The following is an 18,427-nucleotide window of genomic DNA, read 5'->3' on the forward strand; positions in this document are numbered from 1 at the left end:
ATTACGTCCCCATCATTTCTATGAGCCGAGGAGGAAGACCCCCACGACGTCTGGTGGCGAGAAGAACCAACAATCGAAGGGAATGCACACAACAGTCGACCATCTCAAAGGTCGTCGGTTCGAATCCGGGTCACGTTGTTTTTTCTCACAATTAATCTCCGACGCATTTTGGAACCGTGAAGGTCGCACTTTCCGTCGCCGTACACCTCTGTAGGGTCCCTTACCAGTCCACCTCAGCTCCCCACTGAGTCGTACCCTAACCCTTCTCTGGTTAGTTCTGGTGGCGTTATCTACTTTACTCATGGGCCTCCTTCGAAGCGAGACCATGAAGCATGGGACCCTGGTCCTCCCTGTCGATCGGGCCCGGGAGTTCGTAGACGTCATCGGCTACTCTGTAAGGTCTACGAGCCCCCACACTGAGTTGATGATCTCTCCTCTTTTTCATCGTCAGACACGAATAGAATTTGAGGACATGAATAGTGCTAGTATGCATAGGAATTACCGGAAGTATATACAAAGGTGATACCAGCATCACTACGACTCGTCAGGATCAGCCTTACTGTCAGGATTGAGGAGCTCGAGAGGATAATACGGTTCCTAGAGGTGGAGATCCACGAGGCATCGCCTCATAGTAGAATACGGAAAGGTCATATAGAATCATTCGTGATGGACACTGCTGAGGTATGCGTAGTAGGGAGGGGTAGAAGGGGGAAATGGGGACGTCCCTCTTCAGAACTATCGATTGGATACACTGGAGGCTGACCTCAAAAGAATATACCAGCGATTTGTGAAGTTTCAGGAGAACAACGCGTAATGATACCTCTACTATGGTAGGCAATGTATAGTGACCCTTCAGGGAGCTCATATCGTCGAGGAACGCCGCTTTGGAGGAAAAATACGTTTGTTTCGCCGCGAGCAACTTTCGAGGATACCTTGGGAACTCTGATGAAAGTGAGTGTAATACGTGGTGACACTATCAAAAAAGTCTCCCCTCATTTTCCAGGTTTTCTATCGAGTGCTGTGCTCAATCCTCAGCAGGTAAGTTCGCCTTCTCTTATGAGGTTATTAAAGTCCTTAGGCATCTCTCATTGAGGAGGGGGAGGCTCTCACAGGAGCTTATCGCGGTCGCTCAGAGCGGTCCACGGCCGGGGTCAGCTGCATTGCTGGGGTAGTTCTACAGGTAAGGTGGATACACCTCACAACGCGAGTGACTTGTGTCGGTCTCAGTCGGATCAGACGAGGTTCGCGAGAGTTTTATTCCGAGCCACATTTGGCAACACGTGGGAAGATATCTTAGCGCACTCGGAAGATTTCACACTGCTTGCATCAGATTCACAGATTTCGTCCAAATTCCGGAAGCACTTCGGGATGCGAAAACTGGCGAAAATGAATATTACAGCGTTTTCATGGTCTACTTTCAGGTGAGCATCATCCTATTGCAGGTGGGGTCATTTCTGATGACTTGCCCTACTGTTTCAGGGTTACTCTCCAACCACTGGAAGTATGGCTCAAAAAATACGTAGGATATGCACAGCCTTCGGTGCTCATATGTACCCCTGGCCACACAGCGAGTCGGAGGCCTCTGCCCGAATGGGGGTAAGTGAAAGTGAATGATGACAATGTATTTTGGTGAGTGGATCGATCAGGATTTGGATGAGCTTCTAGTTGACAAGCTGCAGGCGTTGGATGCCTATAGGAGGTTTATAGAGGTAGGGCAAGACATGTATTGTTGGTGATCTCATTGGTATTACTCAGGAGGAAATCGAACATTTGGTAGAACCAGTTGGGATCGGGGGAAATTCTCTCATTGAGGATTGGGCTCTCTTTCTGGCCAAAGTCAGTTGTTGCGATTTTGATAACGACTGTGTATACGATTTTGGTATTAGGAAAAAGGCATATATACTTTGTTGAATATGTTCGAGGGTGACGTAACGCTGAGATGCGACTGTTGGTACCCAGCAGAGGAGGAGGATGATATTCGTCATACACTGGTTCGAATGAGCTCTACTAATATGGTAGGAATAGAAATGATGGTAGTAGTGATGATAGGGACTCACGGGACTTCAGGTGGGAGCGATGCTATTGACTGATCACGACCAGCTGTATGCCGCTACGACGGGCCAGGAGGAGCAAGTCGCTCATCGCGGTAGGAGTCCGCCGACCTACATGAAGACCAATGAGGTCACTCAAATAGCGCAGGATCTGGTGGATACGTAATAAGTTCGGCTTCTGTCCATAACGGCACTTTGCTCTTGACAGGTACGGCATTCCGCGGTATAAAGAGGCTAATCCGGCGCTGTTCACCGTCGTTACCTTTCCCTTCCTATTTGGTGTCATGTTCGGGGACGTTGGCCATGGTGCTATGCTCTTCCTACTAGGGACTTGGGCTATAATTCAAGTGAGGGATAATCTGCCTCTTATTATTGTAGCTGACTTGTCATTCAGGGACCGCAGTTGGACCGTTCCTTAGCTGTGTTACGCAAGATGCGTTTCATGGTCACGGCTATGGGCTTTTTCGCCATATTCGCAGGTAGTATTAGCAACCCAAACAATGGAGTTTCACCCTAGTGATATGAAAAACACTAGTGAAAAACATATTTCATGACTACTGCATATCACTGCGAATATCGCGTTTTTCACCGAGTTTAACGCCACTTCACGTTAAACGTATAATCGTTCTATCTATACTCGTGTGTAACCGTTCTATCATTTCACAGGTCTCATGTATAACGATTTCTTTGCGGTGGGGCTCAACCTCTTCGGTAGTCGGTAATAGTCTACCTATGGCGCGCTATCGTTGGCTATGTCATTTGCTCAGCTGGGATTGTTCTGGTATCACCTGCCGTCCATTATATGATACCACCAATACCGGAAATCAACAGGGTAGTAGTAGTAGTAGTAGTAGTAGTAGTAGTAGTAGTAGTAGTAGTAGCGTGTGAAGTCAGGACCACCCTAATGTGGTGTATTAGGTTCCTATCCATACGCTGGGCCGTATCCCTTTGGGTTGGACCCTGTGTGGCATGGTGCTACCAATGAGCTCGTGTATGTGAATTCGATGAAGATGAAGATCTCAGTGCTTTTCGGTGAGGCGTCACTCACGATCGTCAGCAGCAGTATTTTTATGGTCTTTTTTCAGGCGTTGTCCAAATGCTACTGGGCATTTTTCTCAAGTTCTCTAATGCGGTATACGACCGTAGTGCTGTGGACTTCTTTTTCGAGTGCATACCGCAGGTAGTAATAGGGCATTTTCATCTTGTGCTCGCAGACTGGTACTGGCCTTTATTATTTCAACTACTATTACTACCGTGCGGGACTGGAGCCGTCGTGTCGTCCTTGTCGAGATCGTCGCAGCTGAGCGCTCATTGTCGCCTCCTTTCAGTTGGTATTCCTCGTCAGCATTTTCGGCTATATGGACTGGATGATTTTGTACTATTACCTCTGTTCCGTCTTCAACGTAGACGCTGTACTTACTATTAGGTATAAGTGGACCCGTGATATCTCTTTCAACCCAGCACCGGGCCTCATCAACACCCTCATAGCGATGTCACTGGGTCAGGGTGTTAAGCCAGGCCAAGTTCTCTATCCTGGTAAGAGTAGTCACTCTCGAGGGGATGATTTTTTTGTCATCAGACCAAGGTTGGGTCCAGTCGTTGCTCATATTCCTAGCGGTAATCAGCGTCCCTCTAATGCTGGTGCCCAAACCAGTTATACTATGGTGGAAGCATAGACAATCTGAGTAAGCCGGCGAGTATTGGCGTCGTTGTTTGAAGTAATTGTTACTGGTCTTCAGCGAACAGTTCATGCAACGGCAGCGAGCCCATGCAGTGCGACGTCGTGACGAGGCTGGGCTTGGGCTTATGGACCATCAAACAGATGCTGTGGAAATGGTACGTCTTCGAGTGGTCGACGCTGCCCTGGCACTGCGATTCCCTGTAGACTGTGGGAGGCTCATCATCATCATCATCATCATCGACGATGAAGGCAGAGACTGGCGAGGATGAGGAGTTCGACTTGGGAGATGTAGTTATACATCAGGTCATCGAAACCATCGAGGTAGTCACTGAGGCAGCACTATCATCATCATTATGAATACTCTGTATTGCAGTTTGTCCTTGGTACGGTATCCCATACAGCCTCCTATCTCCGTCTCTGGGCATTGTCCCTCGCCCATCAACAGCTCAGTTTGGTCTTCCTAGAGATGACCGTAATGCTTATTGCGACTTTTTCTCGCACTACGATTCTCATTAGGTCTTCCATGCTATGGCCAATGGACCGTATGTAATCAATGCCATCGGGATTTACATATCTTTCGCGATATTCTTCGGTATAACATTAGCGGTTCTGATGGGCATGGACGTCCTCGAGTGTTTCCTCCACGTTTTGAGGTAGTTTTATTTCCGAAAATGCTCGAACTGCTTCGCTCCGCTGTGATTTTTAGGTTGCATTGGGTGGAGTTCCAGTCGAAATTCTTCCGTGGTGATGGTCATAAATTTGAGCCCTATACCCACGAGAATGTGAGAGACGCGCGGTATCGAACTCGACGAGATTCGACTTTTTTGGTGGGCAGGTCCTTGAGCAAGCTACCCAGCATACTTGACAGTCGCCGACGCCATTTTATGCATAATTGATAGAGATAAATTTGATAAGGATCCTTGTGTTGTCTGTGATGACGAAAAATACCCTCTCCTTGCGATTGGCTATGATGATTGATTGGTATTATGAATTGCTCTTACCGGGGATCGATCTCGCCTACTACTAATGATTAGATTAGTTGCTGCTGCTACTACACTTACATACATCGTTCCTCTCGAAGGAGGGTGCAATTGTTCTAGCATTGTGTTAAGTTACCACGACAATCATCATGGAGGAAGACTAACTCAAAACTACATAGCAAGACACATTTGATTGATATTTGTAGCTCTAGAACTGCGGCGACGGTATCATAGCACTGCGATACAGTAGTTACCATTCGGGAAACACCTTCCGATACAATAATCCCTCTTATTGCATCGACAGTTACCAATTGACAATGAACAACGTTTCGTCGAGTTAACTCTATCTCTATCTGATGACGTTGTGAAACATCACTGAGATGGTCCATTGGGGCGACATCCGCCGCTTTTACCGTTTCGTCAAAGATAGCATTGATGGTAGTGTTTATACGATAAGTGACTGACAGAAAAGTGATGATAGATATATGCCTCATCTTTTAAAGCGAGAATAGGACATAATTCCCTTTATGTGTTGGTCATGAAAAATGCCTACTACGGCGTTTCAACACAAAATACGTGTCGAATAAGCTCGAGCGGCTTAAAATGCCGGATCGAATATTCTGCCGTGAGGCTCCTATTAGGAAGAGCACGAGTTGATCGACAAGGATACCGACGCTAACCGATGAGTGATCGACGATGAGTGATCTGAATTATAGCGCGCGCCCAAGTGATCGATTTACTCCCCAATAGCTATTAACCACCGTCTTCATCTCGGCTTCATTCACCAACCATGGGAATCAGCAGGGATAGTCGTCACAAGCACAGGTAAAACGTCGACTACTACTCGTGTCGTTATAGTAGAGGGACTCGCTGGCATCGTGTGAAATATTCCCATTGAGTTTTGGCGTCCTATACCGGCGACCTTCAACCACTGACTGACCATCCGATTGGTTCCTATTGTTATTCTTTTCTTCTCTTTTGCAGAGCTACCGGAGGTGTCCGTGCCATCCACCAGAAGAAGCGTCAGTTCGAGCTCGGCCGCCCCGCTGCTATGACCAAGCTTGGCAACAGGCGTGTCCGCGTTGTCAGGTGCCGCGGTGGCAACCTCAAGTTCCGGTAATTCCTCCTCTTAAGTTCGATAGTCATGTTCTTATTGCTTTCTCTCAGTGCCCTCCGTTTGGATACCGGTAACTACTCTTGGGGGTCCGAAGGTGTCTCTCGTAAGACCCGTATCTTGAACACTGTCTACAACGCTTCCAACAACGAGTTGGTCCGTACCAACACTTTGGTCAAGAACACCATCGTCCAGATTGATGCCGCTCCCTTCAAGCAGTGGTACGAGCAGCACTTCGGCATCGAGCTCAGTAATACATTACTCTTCCAGTGCGACGGTTATTACTCGTGTTGTTCATTTTCAGGCAAGAAGGGCGCTGCGGAGGTTGATACTACCGGCAAGTCCAATTCCGTCGTTGCCAAGCTGAAGGCTCGTCGTGCCGATCGCTACCTCGATCCCGCTGTTGAGGAGCAGTTCGCCGCTGGCCGTCTTCTGGCTTGCATCTCAAGTCGCCCTGGTCAGTCCGGCCGTGCCGACGGTTACATCCTTGAGGGTGAGGAGCTTGCCTTCTACATGAGGAAGCTCGAGAAGAAGAGCAAGAAGTAGTTCTCCCTATGTACCGCTCTGGTGTCCCCCAATTTGGCGAATATCCTCAAAAGCCGTTCCGGTGGATGAACAACGTTGTGTCTAGTTTAGTTTTAATTAACATTACCACTCCAACTTGAACTCGGCATGGATATCAACGTGGCACATCCAACATGTATGCTGCAGTATTTCTGCAGTGTATATCATCCTGTATAAAATGGGCTGGGTGGTACATTACGGGGTCCTGGGGACTGGGAAAGAGTAAGTGATCGGCGAAGTTGACGCAGCTTAATTGACTTACCTTTCTAACTGGTGGTGTAGTAGCATAAGGTGCTTTGATGCCGCCTCCCTTAACAGCTATTGGCCCGTTGATCTTCTGGAAAACCTCTCTGGGTATCTGCTCATCGTACTCGGCGAATGTGTTATTGTTGTTTGTTCCTAACCTTATTGGCTCCTCGAGGATTTTGACAATACTGCGGCACACCAGCCTTCTGTCCACCGAATGCTGGCAGTCTGTCGGTCATTCGGAATTCTCTCATGTCATCTGATATTATAATTGACATTTTGCGATCATCTCATCGAATGGGTATTACCTTGGGCTGTGCAACTTACTCCTACAGGGCTCACGTCTTCCCTATTGAACTCGTGCTGGAAGTCTTGCCATAGCTTAGTGTTTTTGAAGAGTATATCGTGCTTTACCACGGGTACGTGTCCGGCGTAGCCCGAGGGGAAGTCGCTACGGACAGCCACTTCTCTCAGGTTAACCATGTCGTGGTAGTTGGTGCGGTACCTGTGAAATCTCGCGTGTTGTTGAGCAATACAACTTCATCGCTTTACATGTTTTTGACTGTGTCCCTGAAGGCCTGGTGCCAGTGCCATTGGCTAGAGAGGTCCGTAGGGTCGTGGAAATCAGCGGCGTCGTCTCTCGGGGACACCTCGTCTGAGTGAATTGCTTTAACCCTCTGACTTTTCAGTAGGCTCACCAGTTGGTTGGAGAGACTCCAGCTGTGGAGGAGTATCCTCAACCATGTGGATTCGAGTGAAGTCGAAAGTCCTATTAGACGCGGGAGTCACCCTGTGTGATTAACACAACATAGATTGAGTTAACGAATGACAACTTTGATGGCGAAGGTGGTTTGCATGATTATGAAGTCGGGTAGAATTGACTTGTAAATCGATGGTCCTTTTGGTCACATCACGTAGAGGATAATAGTCATCGGCATCAGGCCGATTGGGGAACAGCAAGACTCTCATCTTCACTCAGTAAGTCCGATACGGCTGGGGTCTCGAGTTCGCGTATCTTCTCTAACACTTCCTATAGAGAAATACTGCTGTTATCCAGAATTAATATCCGCTCTTACTTTCTGCATCTCTTTGGAGAAATCCCTAGCCTTCCTTTCGAGTCTCCGACGATCTGATTCATCGAGGTTGCTGAGGTCTGAAGTTGCGAGTTGAATGGCTGAAGAGTAACCTTCGCCCTCAGGCAGTGTTGCTTTGATGGCGTTCCTGATGCAACAGACGGAGCCGGTTGGTTTGCAAATTCCGATCGACTTTTCAAAGATTCTTACTGGAGTTTCGTGATGAGTTCCTCCATCATTGAGATGAACTCAGCAGCCGTTTGCTCCACTTTATCCCGAGCTTCTTGTTCCTTGATTTCCTTCAGTTCGTATTCCTTCGCCTGCACGTAGAATCTCACAATATGAGAGAGAATCGTTCGCTTACTTTATCCCGGATCATTTCCTCCATCTCGTTGACGCAAATCTCTCGATCCTCGCGGAGTTCCGCCAAATTTGTTTCCAAAGAATTGATTTCTTGGATGAGGACGTCTTGCGTCGCCTTGTATCTGAAGAGAACGAATATATGAGGTTCACCAAGCCGCGGCAAGACTTGAACCGGGGATCGGCTGCTCTGAAACCTGGCGCTCTACCACTGAGCTACATATCCTCTATTATTTCACGACTTTCTACCTCCGTGCGTGGTCTCCTACTACGCTTGTAGTGATCATTCTATTCAGCCTTCCTGTTTCATCTACGTTATCAACCTGCTGCGCATACGTACCACTCACTGCCGCCCCATATTTCCATCAATCCACAGTTTACCTCTCGTTTGTATTCTTGAAATATTCTGGTATGATCCTCAGCAGCGCGAGTTCGTATCTCTAGCTCCTGTTCAATGCTCTTTACTCCATTTTCGAGCTCATCGTACAATTCTTCTGGTTTCATCGTCACCTACCATCAAAGGTAGAATCTAGTAGATTGCGAGTTTGTGCCCTTCTATCGTAGGGAGTCGATAAGGGACCATTGTCATCCCCGCGATAGTGTGCCCTTACCCCAATTGTTTCTTGTTTCTTTGCTCCCTTTTTTCCCATGTGAACTGTTTACAAAAGCTGCTCATTAATCTTCTTCTAAGTATTCCATTTCAATTCAGTTCGCTTCGTTTCGTCACACCTTGATCGGTAGTACACTCCACCCCTTTAATAACACGACACGTAAACTACCAATAGAGCCATGAGACTCGTGAAACTACTGACACTTCTGATACTAATGACTGTGGGCAAAATCTTTCTCTACGATGGTACAATGTGTGGTTATATACATCTTATTGATCTCATCCTCAAGCTGCGGTCACTAAGTTCGGACGATGATATCTCGCGTGATTGTCTGAAAATTTACCTCGCGTTTTTGGCGAGGCTCTTCGACCCACCTCGCGAAGCACGCGGACGGAAACTTATCGAGTCGCTCGACATACCCTCATCACTGATACTTGTGACTGAGCTTCTCAACTCTATCGACCCCCCTCTGAAAATAATCACCACTGTCGCCCTGTAACGAACCCAAGCAAAATCACTACTATCGTAGTTCACCAATAGCCTACAGAAAACGTCCTCAAATTACAGGTTCAATATTAGCTTCTTGAATGGTACAAAGAGAAACTTTCATCAGTCACTGGCTATAGTTCTTCCCATCGAAGAGCTTCACGTTCGCAGTGGAATAAAACCATCGGGATGGTGAATAACATCGTCATGTACCCAAATCGATCAAACGATCGATTATTCATCATCAGGCTTGACCTCGTGATCATACTCATTGCTGCCATTAATCTCGTCATCATCAACAAACTGTTCGCTGCCTCCACAGGGGTTGCCACGCAGCCATGGGTGCTTCAACATCTCTTCAGCTGTTGCTCGTTTGTTCGGGTCCATATCTGTACTTGAGATCCGCGATGCTGATCAAGTCCATGGCAAACTTACTCAGCATAGGCAAGAGGAAATCAGTGAGTTCCGTAGCATCTTTGCGACTCAAATTATACTTCTGGAGGAGCACGTGGTACAGACCTGAAACATCACTCAACACAGCTTGATCATGTCAAGAGCACACACTAATAAACGTTGAAGATCCCATTTGGAACACAAATGAAAAACCATAACTCCGCGTCTCATCAGACTGTAATTTTATATCATACCACGCGTCGATCAACTCGTGATCTCAACAATAAGCTCACCCCAATGCCTAAGATTCTTGATATGCCTCAGTTGCCCCCGCCTATTGAAGAACGTCTTGCTATGTCGTCCCTGTGAAGCCAGCCTATGCGGTATCGGCCCTAACAGCTCCATACACAACGCTAAATGATCCTCATCTCGTGGGTAATCCCTGAGATCATACCGCACTCCGGCGAACATAAGCAGAACAAGATGATGTACTACTCTGTAGCCTTAGGATCAAATAGGTAATCACCAGTGACGAGCTCGAATATCATACAGGCGAACGACCATATATCAGCGCTGCTATCATAACCGGCACCAACAATAACCTGACCAAACCCACATCACCGCAGCACAGATGAAGGCATGTAGCTCACTTCAGGAGAGCGATACTGACGTGTTTGGATATCGTTAGAGAAATGCTTATGAGTCCAGCAAGCATTTCCAAGATCTGCAATCTTGAATCTGAGTAAATAAAATATACTAAGTTCGCCACCAAGTTTACTGGTGTTATCGCCACGTTCCTTATACACACAGAAAACTTCATGTTGGTTCAATAAGTAATTCCCCGTGTTAGTGTTAATATCTCTGCTTCGCTCCGCTCAACATTACCCCTATTACGCAACATTGTCATGATCGAATATATCCAGACCAAGAACCTCCGCCTCCGACACCAGCTCGTAAGCATGCCGCCCTCGCTGTGTATCGTCGACTACAGCAGTAGTAGCAGAAGGAGCGACCGGGGGTAGTAAAGTCGCGGAATCAGGACCTTGTCAATAATGGAAATGACTCAAAACAACAGAGTTTCACCCACGATATGGGAATATATTTCACGACTACTGCATATCACCACGAACATCGTGTTTTTCACAGAGTATTACGCCACCTCACGTAAAACGCGTGGTGAAACTCCAATGTCCGACTATTTACTCACTCTCAGATCCAGGCAGTCTTATATCATCCTCGTCAACCTTGACCTGTCGTCTTGGGCCCCCACTACTATCAGCCGTACTGGTAGCCCCCGTCCCACCTAACGCGAATGCCAGGTGTCTATTTCACCTCGCGCCAATTTCAAGCTGATCATTGTTCATGTTTTTTATATCACTTATATTTTTACTATGTCACTTGAGGTAGCAGCCTTGTATTGTTATACCACCAGTAGTACTTATTCCTCCTGCTGATTTATTCTGTCGATGCTCTCCAACGTCGCCAATCTTGGCGTACTCCAAGTGATGATACGGCATACGATGAAGGCGCTCATTCTGCATCTCAGGGTAGGTCGTCAGTAATGACGGGTCGGACCTAATCCGAATCCATCCTTCCGGGCACGGAAAGAATCTTTTACATGCTCCGCTTAACCGTCGATCTAACATAAGGTGGGAAACACCGAGATCCCTCAGCACTACAGCGATCAGAGGATGGTGCCGATGACGACAGTGTAGGAGCAGCAGTGGGGAGTACCTCAGGAACATCAATTCCTACTACCACTACCATAACACTTCGAACACGTCAATTTCATTATAATGTACCCACATCAGACCGTTCCTATCTTGATAGTCATAGTAGCGATCAAAAACTACGACATACCTTATACCAGCTACTTATACATTATTCTCGTACCCCACCCACCCCACAACACCACTCTAGTGTCTACCTGCTCTTGTCTAGCTGCTGCTGCTGCCGCCGCGCGACGCTTCTCCTTTTGCTTCCGACGCTTCAACCTGTTCTTCTCGGTCTTCGTCAATGGACGGTTCGGTTCAACTGACATAAACTCGTATTACTCACAGAGGCGATGTGTACTACTAGCATCTACTTCTACTATAATTCCGATTCGCAATCGATTAACAATGACTAAAGACATATCATAATCTTCACCACTTCATGTTGCGGATGATTTTCAAACATACTATACGGGCTCCCACTCTTACCCTCAGCAGCAGTAGGACGATCCTCGGCGTCACTAGGTGAACAGTCAGCCACTACGATGAAACGCTCATGAGGTGTGCTCTCTTGCCGACTCAAGGTAGTCTTATCCTCGGTATCTGTCCATAGCCGTCTATGCTCAGCAGAGCCTATATAACCCTACCCTCTTGCTTGTCATCGTCCTCCTCATGCGCTAAGCATTGACCGCTTATCAAAGGTACACCGTGCTTGTCTACAGGAACGTTTCTCGGACAACATACCAGCACCTATACTGTGGTAGTGGGCAACTCATCATCTTAGATGCACTAATACACGCTAGGGCCTAGCGTATATCACCAAGTACTCTATCGTTCGATACGCTGTTTGCATAGAATTTCAGGACTTATTACATTTTCAGGTTTGAGATCAGTGTGAATTATGTTGCAAACTCGGTGAAGATAATCGAGGCCAACAAGTGTATGAGCAGCCACCTGACGATGAGAGTTGCGAAAGGTGTGGTATGCAGCACGCATGCACAAACAACATCGTTACTTTTCGAAGGATATCCAGAGGAACTCCCTTGAAATCGAACTTCTTGATCAGCGCAAGTACCTGATCATAACTATCACTCTTGAACGACATCTCTGCTCATCTACGTTAGGTCCCATGGGCTCGAAAACCATGCATACGTGGCGTCCATTAGGGCCGTCAGTAGTGAATGAATCGACCAAGGAGACAACCTAAGAGTAATGTACAATATCCCGCACAGGTTCGAACCCCGCAGCCCGCATTTTTCACCCCATTGAAGTTTTCTCTCAGCCCTCCCCCAGGCTTCAACGGTAATAAGTCCCTCATAGAATCTCTGCTGCCAATCCATCTAGCATCGAACCTACACATAAAACTGCCCCTGTTAGATTCTCTCCCTCCAGTGCGACTCACTTCCTTTTCTTCGCCTCGTTGAGAATATCAATTTCGTCATAGGCAGCCTCTGTGTAATGCGGAGCCGACTTCTGAATCTTCAATGCCACATATCGCCTACCAACAGATGCATCTCGTGACCACTTCCCTTCTCCCTTACTTGGGTGTAATTTTTTTCGGTCGGCTCTTGTCCGTTGCAGAGACTTGATTGTCTACAACAAAACGTGATAATATAATCATACCGTAAATTCGAAACTTTTCCTTATGGAATTCTCATATTACCTTCCTTAGCAATTTCCTTCTCAATCTTCTTAGTGTACTCCAGATCCTCACACAACCACACCGTACTGAAATGACCCCACCCTAACTTCGCCAATACTTTGTAACGGTCATTATAGATTTCCCTGACAAGATAAAGTGACACTCTCCCTGTGAAATTCCGTATTACTACTACCCTAAATGAACGGCATGGTAACCTCCCTTTTTGTACCCGTCTGTGCCCTCATCGTCGGACTCAGTATAATCCCCACCGTCCGTACCACCACTGATAGCGAATAGTGAAGATAGTCCAGTGTTAGGGAAAATATGCAAATGGTCAACTACAAATGTTGGTGACAATACGGAGATTTTGAGGATGCTTTGAAATGTTCCTGCCGACTCCTGAACACTTCTTCCCGAATTCATATGTAAACTTCTATGATTAGTACGGACGACGTAGTAATCCCAATGACTACTATTGTGATCCCTCAGCATCCTCATCTTCGTGCTGGTCATCGTCTTCCTCCCCTATACCATCATCACTCATATCACTATAGTTGTCACTGCTCTCGGACGACTCAGACGAACTGCTCGCGGATGAACACCGACTCCTAGGCGTGTACTCTTCCTCGTCATTATAAGTATGCCTAATAATCAACCATCCTACCAGTAGCTTCTCCACAGCAGTACATTCCTACACACTAGAAGCAGCACCAACGTCTTCATCATCAATTCCATTCGAATACACTTCCTCATCATCCTTCTCCCCAACCCCTCGTAGACCCGAGCCCACCTGCAGTAAAATGCATCGCAGACCAATTGTAAGTTTACTACCTCAACCGTCCCTTCGACTTTCACGCCATCTGCCTCCGATGACGACCGACAGTTATTCGTAGACATATTCGGAAGAAACACTCGCCAGAAAAATTTGACATCGCCATTATTAGATTAGCGCGCGCCCGAGTAATCGATTTCCTCCCACCGGCACGTATTAACTCCGCACGCCAGAAAATGACAACATGAACAACAACCACAACAATGCATGCTGGCAGTAAGCCCACCATGAACAAGACTAATAGATACCTCAACTCTTGCCCTGAAATTAGCAATCACATAGGCTCATCACTATCCTACTATAGCCACCTTTATAAGACGTATTAACTCCTTTGGTGGAGTGTAGATGATACCACTATGCTCCAATGCATGGGTATTGCCAACTTTATTAACTCTATCAAGAACCTATGGAAATCAGGCCCTATAATGACGATAAGGCGATGACCAGTACCGCACCTTTTTCATATCGTCTGCAGAGGGGGAATTCTCAATCGCCCATTCGTCAGCCCACCGTGCGAGATTATTGACAAGGTAATTGTCGGACTCGTACAACGATGGTAGGAGTTGAACCTGATTTACTTGTCGGAGCCGGGGATCGAACCTGCGTCTCTCGCTACCTGCAGCAGGAACAAAGGTGCAACCAAGAACTCGAGAAAGCCAATCTGGGAATGCGGCCTCGAGACGGTATTGCGATCATTAAGCATCTGGACTGGTATGTTCTGGGCTTTCTCTAGATCACCCTGAGAGACGAAAAACGTTTTGTTCAGTGTCATCGGATTCGTGACGTTTTTACCTGGGCGAAAAATTCATCCAAAACTCTATTAGCCCAAGCCTTGCAACTCTCAAACGGCTTAGTCGGATTAGAGATATCTGCCGCGTGGAGGAATAATTGAAGTAAAGTCATTCGAACCTGAGCCGGCGACAACACCATAGCGCACCCCAAATATTCTGTTAAATACATCGTTGCTCGAGTACAGCGCTATGCACTCTCCTGACCACTCCTCCTCCTCAGGATCATAGCCCTCATCTACGATCTGCAAGTAATATGATTCCATACCAAAAAACGCCATAGTTCGCCACCAACGGGCAAGTGGCAGACATTTGAATGCTGATCACATTTCGAATCGCTCAAAAGTATTTAATGATTTTGCAAATCACAAGAAAAATTACATACAGATGATAATACATACTCGCCGTATCAATTTCCTTAATCAGCGAAGTAACAACATTTTTTCGTTTGTGACTATCACACTGTTGAGTACCGAAGTACACTGAGATAGGCAACATTCCCCTACCTCACGATTCAACTGATACAACATCTGCAGAGTTTTTATCATCTCAAAATGATGCGCATTATCCGTATGTAAAATGCATTCGATCATAATCCGCCGCGCATCTCGATACCTATACCGTGAAATGCAATACTCCCCGTCCCCATACCGCACAAGCTTCTCACTGTTGCTTAGAAAGGCCTTGCAGAACATTCGCCTCAGCATCGCTGCTCAGCTCAAAGAAGCGCGCACAGTGCATATTTTCCAAAGGTGATTTATCATTGTATCTAAACCATCAGCATCTTGTCCTCAATCATTTTGACCACCTACCGTAGAGCCAGCTCATGAGCAGTTTCGATCAAGTACGGGTTGTTCACTCCCGGATGCCCTATGTCGTGGACTACTGCGGCCAACAGGACCGCTAGACAGTCCAACGGTTGGAAAAATGACATTCCCTTGGATAGAACCAGGTACCTAATCACTGACGATACCAAAACACTCACTCAGGAGGAAGACCACAGTGTTGGAATAGATGTTCGGCTTCTCAGCTGAGCCGAGATTTCTCCAACAGTAATAAAATTTACATGGAAATTCGATTAAAAATGTACAGAAACCACCTAAAACTTCCTCGGAATTTCCAGATTGTCACCAACACATGTGGTTAACCATGTGCATATTTTCCCATACTCAAAGACCATCATAAAAACAGCATAAGTAATTTCGAAAACCATCTTCTCATCAGCAAATGGTTACTCACGTATATGATCGATCACCACGATATCTGAGTCTTGTAAAAATTTCCAGAAAAAATACGTAGCGCGCTTGCCGAGAACGAAAACAAAAACACTTCGACAGTTTCCAGTGCACACAAGCTCCGGCCCGCGCCCACCTGTAAACAGTATGTGTGACGTCAACCGCATGATACCAATTGTGATAAGGGTTATCCAAATACGCCAGCCGTGCCCTCCTTAAGAAGACCTGAAATTACCTAGCCACTGCTGGGAGACTCTGGCGAATACAATACCTCTAGAACGCCCAAGTCGATGAAACCAGTGATAAAATGGGAAATCCCGGACCCCAAGAAGATATACCTGCAGACGATTCTGATGATACCGTCACGCGCCACAAAATTCCCTCACTTCAGTAGGGCATCGTTTTGTTCAAGACTGTGTTGCAAGACATCGTAATTCCAACTGTCGGCCAAACCACAATCTAATAGTCCTGATTTCTGCAAGTCGGAGACGAAGGTTCGCAACGCTGTTGCTCCTGAGTAATACCACAATTCGACAACATTTCGTCGTGGTCGTGCTGCTGCTGTTGTTCGCTCACTTCGGCCTAATCTATCAGCCAATATCTCGTTGTCTTGACTGGCCTTTCGCGCCTGATAGCAACAGTGATGAACTTACGAGAAACAATTTCCTTGTGATGAACCTGATTTTGGGTAATCATGTCTAACACAGCGAGATCGTCCGAGCCAAGGTTTTTCAGCTCCTCCTCATCAACAGGGTGCTTCGCAATGAACATCTCCGAAAGCACAGCCAACTTCTCCACCACTGCCTCGAGGACCTACTCCCACGAGGTCCCTGGTTCGATCCCCGCACCTGTCGTTTTCTCACCGAAGCCTCACTCATGAACGCCCCAGAGTCCTCCAAATCCTCATCACTCTGTGCGAGGTTCACAAGATGCTCCTCCTCTTGTCGCTGGATTCACAAAGATACGTGCGCACAGCGAAGAATATCTTTCAGCTCACCTCTTCCACGGCGACCTTGCTGATTTGACTGACCGTTTTGAAGATCGTCTTCGCCATATCCCTCACTCGACAGAATAGCCCTTCTAATGGGACCAGTACCTGAGGAAAGGCCAATGCAGCGGTACACCGCAGATGGACATATAATCACTTACTATTTGCGATACACTGTTGCTCAGCAAAGTCGCCGAGAGTATCATAACGATAATAACAGTGATCTGACAGCGTGATAGGTCCCAAGATCGAATCCCAGTGAAGGCACTTCTTACCACCAAGGCAATGTTCGCACCAGCGTCTGTCTTACTCACCGCCGTAAAGTCAAACATGACTTGTACTTTCGTACCATCATAACCATGACTCGTGACCCACAGCTCATTAGATATCCTATTCGGTGGCTCAGCAAAGTTCTCCGCATACAGCACGCCCGTTGGGAGCGCCTCGATCACCAACGTCACTGGTCTGTATTCTTGGAAATCGTAGAAGTCCAGGAACTCGACAATGGTTTGGTTGAAAGACCTAGGAATCAGCAGCTAAAGAAGAGAACGCGAAGAAAATCAACTCACTCCCCCCCAATATAGTCTTCTCCAAAAACATGCACCTGGCTTGCGAACTGCTGTGCCCAAGCCTGCATAGAATGATCTTCATTCGGGTACCTGAACATAATAGATTCACAAGTCAACTAGATGGATGCCCAATACGATAGATTACTTCATGACGTCAAATATGGGCAATACCATAACTAAGCCAATTGTCAACATTGAAACTCTAGTGGATAAAGCATTGATCAGCCTTGACCCAAGGACCTGAGAGTAATCCTACGGCAATGCATTAGCACTAGTGAATACTTTGGCCGTGCCAGCGCTCTCGTCTTGGGTGCTGCTGACACCAGGCAGCCACTTCAGCAACCTCATCACTCGAGTTATTCGTCCGGCTCGTGCGCCGAGTTTAGTCGTACGAGCAGCACGGAGTAATACAACGTTGGAGCCGAAACCAGAATTAACTGATATAACGAGTGAGAACAAATCACAAGGGTGATTGAAGAACTCACATTCAAGACTCTGGTCGTTGTCACCGAGCGCCCAAGATATGTCAAGGAAGAGGGAAAACGCTCCAATGAAATCCATGAGGAAAAAGAATCCTCCGAAGTATCTATTTGAAGCCCGAGTTCAGTGGAGTCTCAACGGGTGGGATATTACTTGCGCGTGCTGAGGCTGAGAATTATCATTTCTCCAACGAATAAGACAAATGTAACGATGAGAATATGGTCCAAGACGTGATAGCTATTTCCAATATCCAACAGCGTCTAAGAGAAGTGAAGACTCGAGCTGAAGAATTGCATAGTACCACACTACCCAGCAATCAGGTAAGAATAGGGCAACCAGTAAGGCGATGTTCATTATGGTTTGGACGGTGAAAGAGTGTGCCGTTCGATACGCCATCCGGAGCATCCATGGCCTCCGCTTGAAGAAAGGCATCCTGAGTACTCGTAAATATGTCGAGAGCCCTCTCCGATGACCGAGTTACTTTAGAAGAGAGCGCCGGCCTTCGAAGTGGGTCGTTGCAGCTCGCATAGATTTCCTCTTTGCGTATGCCATAGTCGGTGAACGTGCTGAGTTCATTGGTGATACCTAAGCACCGTTAGAGTACATCAGCCCACGTGATGCT

At 46.9% G+C, this 18,427-nt stretch overlaps 5 protein-coding genes across 6 annotated transcripts; 2 read left to right on the forward strand and 3 right to left on the reverse strand.

Moving 5' to 3' along the window:
* The first annotated feature begins 273 nt into the window (after positions 1–273).
* Positions 274–4,823, forward strand: Pmar_PMAR014654 (vacuolar proton translocating ATPase 116 kDa subunit A isoform, putative). The gene is made up of 29 exons (XM_002771575.1): positions 274–394; positions 452–519; positions 567–681; positions 734–810; positions 857–951; positions 1,004–1,038; positions 1,079–1,180; positions 1,228–1,280; positions 1,331–1,421; positions 1,480–1,596; positions 1,647–1,709; positions 1,756–1,836; positions 1,887–2,033; positions 2,125–2,213; positions 2,260–2,398; positions 2,446–2,530; positions 2,718–2,769; positions 2,819–2,928; positions 2,970–3,083; positions 3,137–3,231; positions 3,380–3,426; positions 3,478–3,587; positions 3,631–3,736; positions 3,791–3,887; positions 3,937–4,053; positions 4,106–4,204; positions 4,249–4,385; positions 4,439–4,514; positions 4,568–4,823. Exons 1-29 carry the CDS (start codon positions 302–304, stop codon positions 4,595–4,597), a joined length of 2,640 nt encoding a protein of 879 aa, XP_002771621.1. The 5' UTR covers positions 274–301; the 3' UTR covers positions 4,598–4,823.
* A 669-nt stretch (positions 4,824–5,492) lies between these two features.
* Pmar_PMAR014655 (40S ribosomal protein S8, putative) lies at positions 5,493–6,441 on the forward strand. Its single transcript, XM_002771576.1, has 4 exons — positions 5,493–5,537; positions 5,697–5,828; positions 5,880–6,076; positions 6,131–6,441. The coding sequence occupies exons 1-4, from the start codon at positions 5,503–5,505 to the stop codon at positions 6,370–6,372; spliced, it is 606 nt and encodes a 201-aa protein (XP_002771622.1). The 5' UTR covers positions 5,493–5,502; the 3' UTR covers positions 6,373–6,441.
* Positions 6,442–7,915: 1,474 nt separating this feature from the next.
* Pmar_PMAR014657 (conserved hypothetical protein) lies at positions 7,916–8,719 on the reverse strand (the record flags this gene model as incomplete). The annotated part of the gene is made up of 5 exons (XM_002771577.1): positions 7,916–8,029; positions 8,074–8,194; positions 8,319–8,392; positions 8,451–8,579; positions 8,681–8,719. The coding sequence occupies 5 exons, from the start codon at positions 8,717–8,719 to the stop codon at positions 7,916–7,918; spliced, it is 477 nt and encodes a 158-aa protein (XP_002771623.1).
* A 156-nt stretch (positions 8,720–8,875) lies between these two features.
* Pmar_PMAR014658 (srpk, putative) lies at positions 8,876–13,828 on the reverse strand. Of its 2 annotated transcripts, XM_002771579.1 has the most exons (25): positions 13,745–13,828; positions 13,609–13,703; positions 13,387–13,557; positions 13,107–13,196; positions 12,935–13,056; positions 12,813–12,864; positions 12,674–12,769; positions 12,533–12,623; positions 12,391–12,474; positions 12,287–12,346; positions 12,145–12,225; positions 11,919–12,021; positions 11,761–11,874; positions 11,487–11,593; positions 11,178–11,293; positions 10,998–11,134; positions 10,767–10,862; positions 10,454–10,601; positions 10,210–10,297; positions 10,055–10,161; positions 9,853–10,001; positions 9,602–9,685; positions 9,435–9,555; positions 9,055–9,149; positions 8,876–9,011 (listed from the first exon to the last, which is right to left on the reverse strand). In XM_002771579.1, the coding sequence occupies exons 1-25, from the start codon at positions 13,808–13,810 to the stop codon at positions 8,965–8,967; spliced, it is 2,520 nt and encodes an 839-aa protein (XP_002771625.1). In that variant the 5' UTR covers positions 13,811–13,828; the 3' UTR covers positions 8,876–8,964. The 2 variants fall into 2 exon arrangements, with proteins under 2 accessions (XP_002771625.1, XP_002771624.1); XM_002771578.1 differs by lacking the exons at positions 8,876–9,011; positions 9,055–9,149 and having other exon boundaries at positions 9,202–9,555.
* Positions 13,829–13,994: 166 nt separating this feature from the next.
* Positions 13,995–17,886, reverse strand: Pmar_PMAR014659 (calcium/calmodulin-stimulated cyclic nucleotide phosphodiesterase, putative; the record flags this gene model as incomplete). Its single annotated transcript, XM_002771580.1, has 21 exons — positions 13,995–14,006; positions 14,054–14,149; positions 14,201–14,314; positions 14,362–14,484; positions 14,538–14,654; positions 14,704–14,778; positions 15,040–15,148; positions 15,201–15,302; positions 15,346–15,489; positions 15,905–15,993; positions 16,040–16,106; positions 16,155–16,281; positions 16,345–16,396; positions 16,447–16,581; positions 16,632–16,715; positions 16,766–16,864; positions 17,032–17,278; positions 17,326–17,415; positions 17,471–17,565; positions 17,608–17,762; positions 17,811–17,886. The coding sequence occupies 21 exons, from the start codon at positions 17,884–17,886 to the stop codon at positions 13,995–13,997; spliced, it is 2,208 nt and encodes a 735-aa protein (XP_002771626.1).
* Between the last annotated feature and the right edge of the window lie 541 nt (positions 17,887–18,427).

Source organism: Perkinsus marinus, assembly GCF_000006405.1.
Source record: "Perkinsus marinus ATCC 50983 genomic scaffold scf_1104296962766, whole genome shotgun sequence".
NCBI classification, from domain to species: Eukaryota; Perkinsozoa; order Perkinsida; family Perkinsidae; genus Perkinsus; species Perkinsus marinus.

Bases quoted from the DNA above. Each gene is read 5' to 3' on its own strand.
- Pmar_PMAR014655 (XM_002771576.1), top strand. From the start codon at position 5,503: ATGGGAATCAGCAGGGATAGTCGTCACAAGCACAG. The intron at 5,538-5,696 runs GTAAAACGTCGA...TCTCTTTTGCAG, and splicing joins GATAGTCGTCACAAGCACAG to AGCTACCGGAGGTGTCCGTG. The intron at 5,829-5,879 runs GTAATTCCTCCT...GCTTTCTCTCAG, and splicing joins GGTGGCAACCTCAAGTTCCG to TGCCCTCCGTTTGGATACCG.
- Pmar_PMAR014654 (XM_002771575.1), top strand. From the start codon at position 302: ATGGGCCTCCTTCGAAGCGAGACCATGAAGCATGGGACCCTGGTCCTC. The intron at 811-856 runs GTAATGATACCT...GTGACCCTTCAG, and splicing joins AAGTTTCAGGAGAACAACGC to GGAGCTCATATCGTCGAGGA. The intron at 952-1,003 runs GTGAGTGTAATA...CTCATTTTCCAG, and splicing joins CCTTGGGAACTCTGATGAAA to GTTTTCTATCGAGTGCTGTG.
- Pmar_PMAR014658 (XM_002771579.1), bottom strand. From the start codon at position 13,810: ATGTCTACGAATAACTGTCGGTCGTCATCGGAGGCAGATGGCGTGAAA. The intron at 13,197-13,386 runs GTAGTCATTGGG...ATTCGCTATCAG, and splicing joins GATGCTGAGGGATCACAATA to TGGTGGTACGGACGGTGGGG. The intron at 12,865-12,934 runs GTAATATGAGAA...GTTTTGTTGTAG, and splicing joins GAAGGAAATTGCTAAGGAAG to ACAATCAAGTCTCTGCAACG.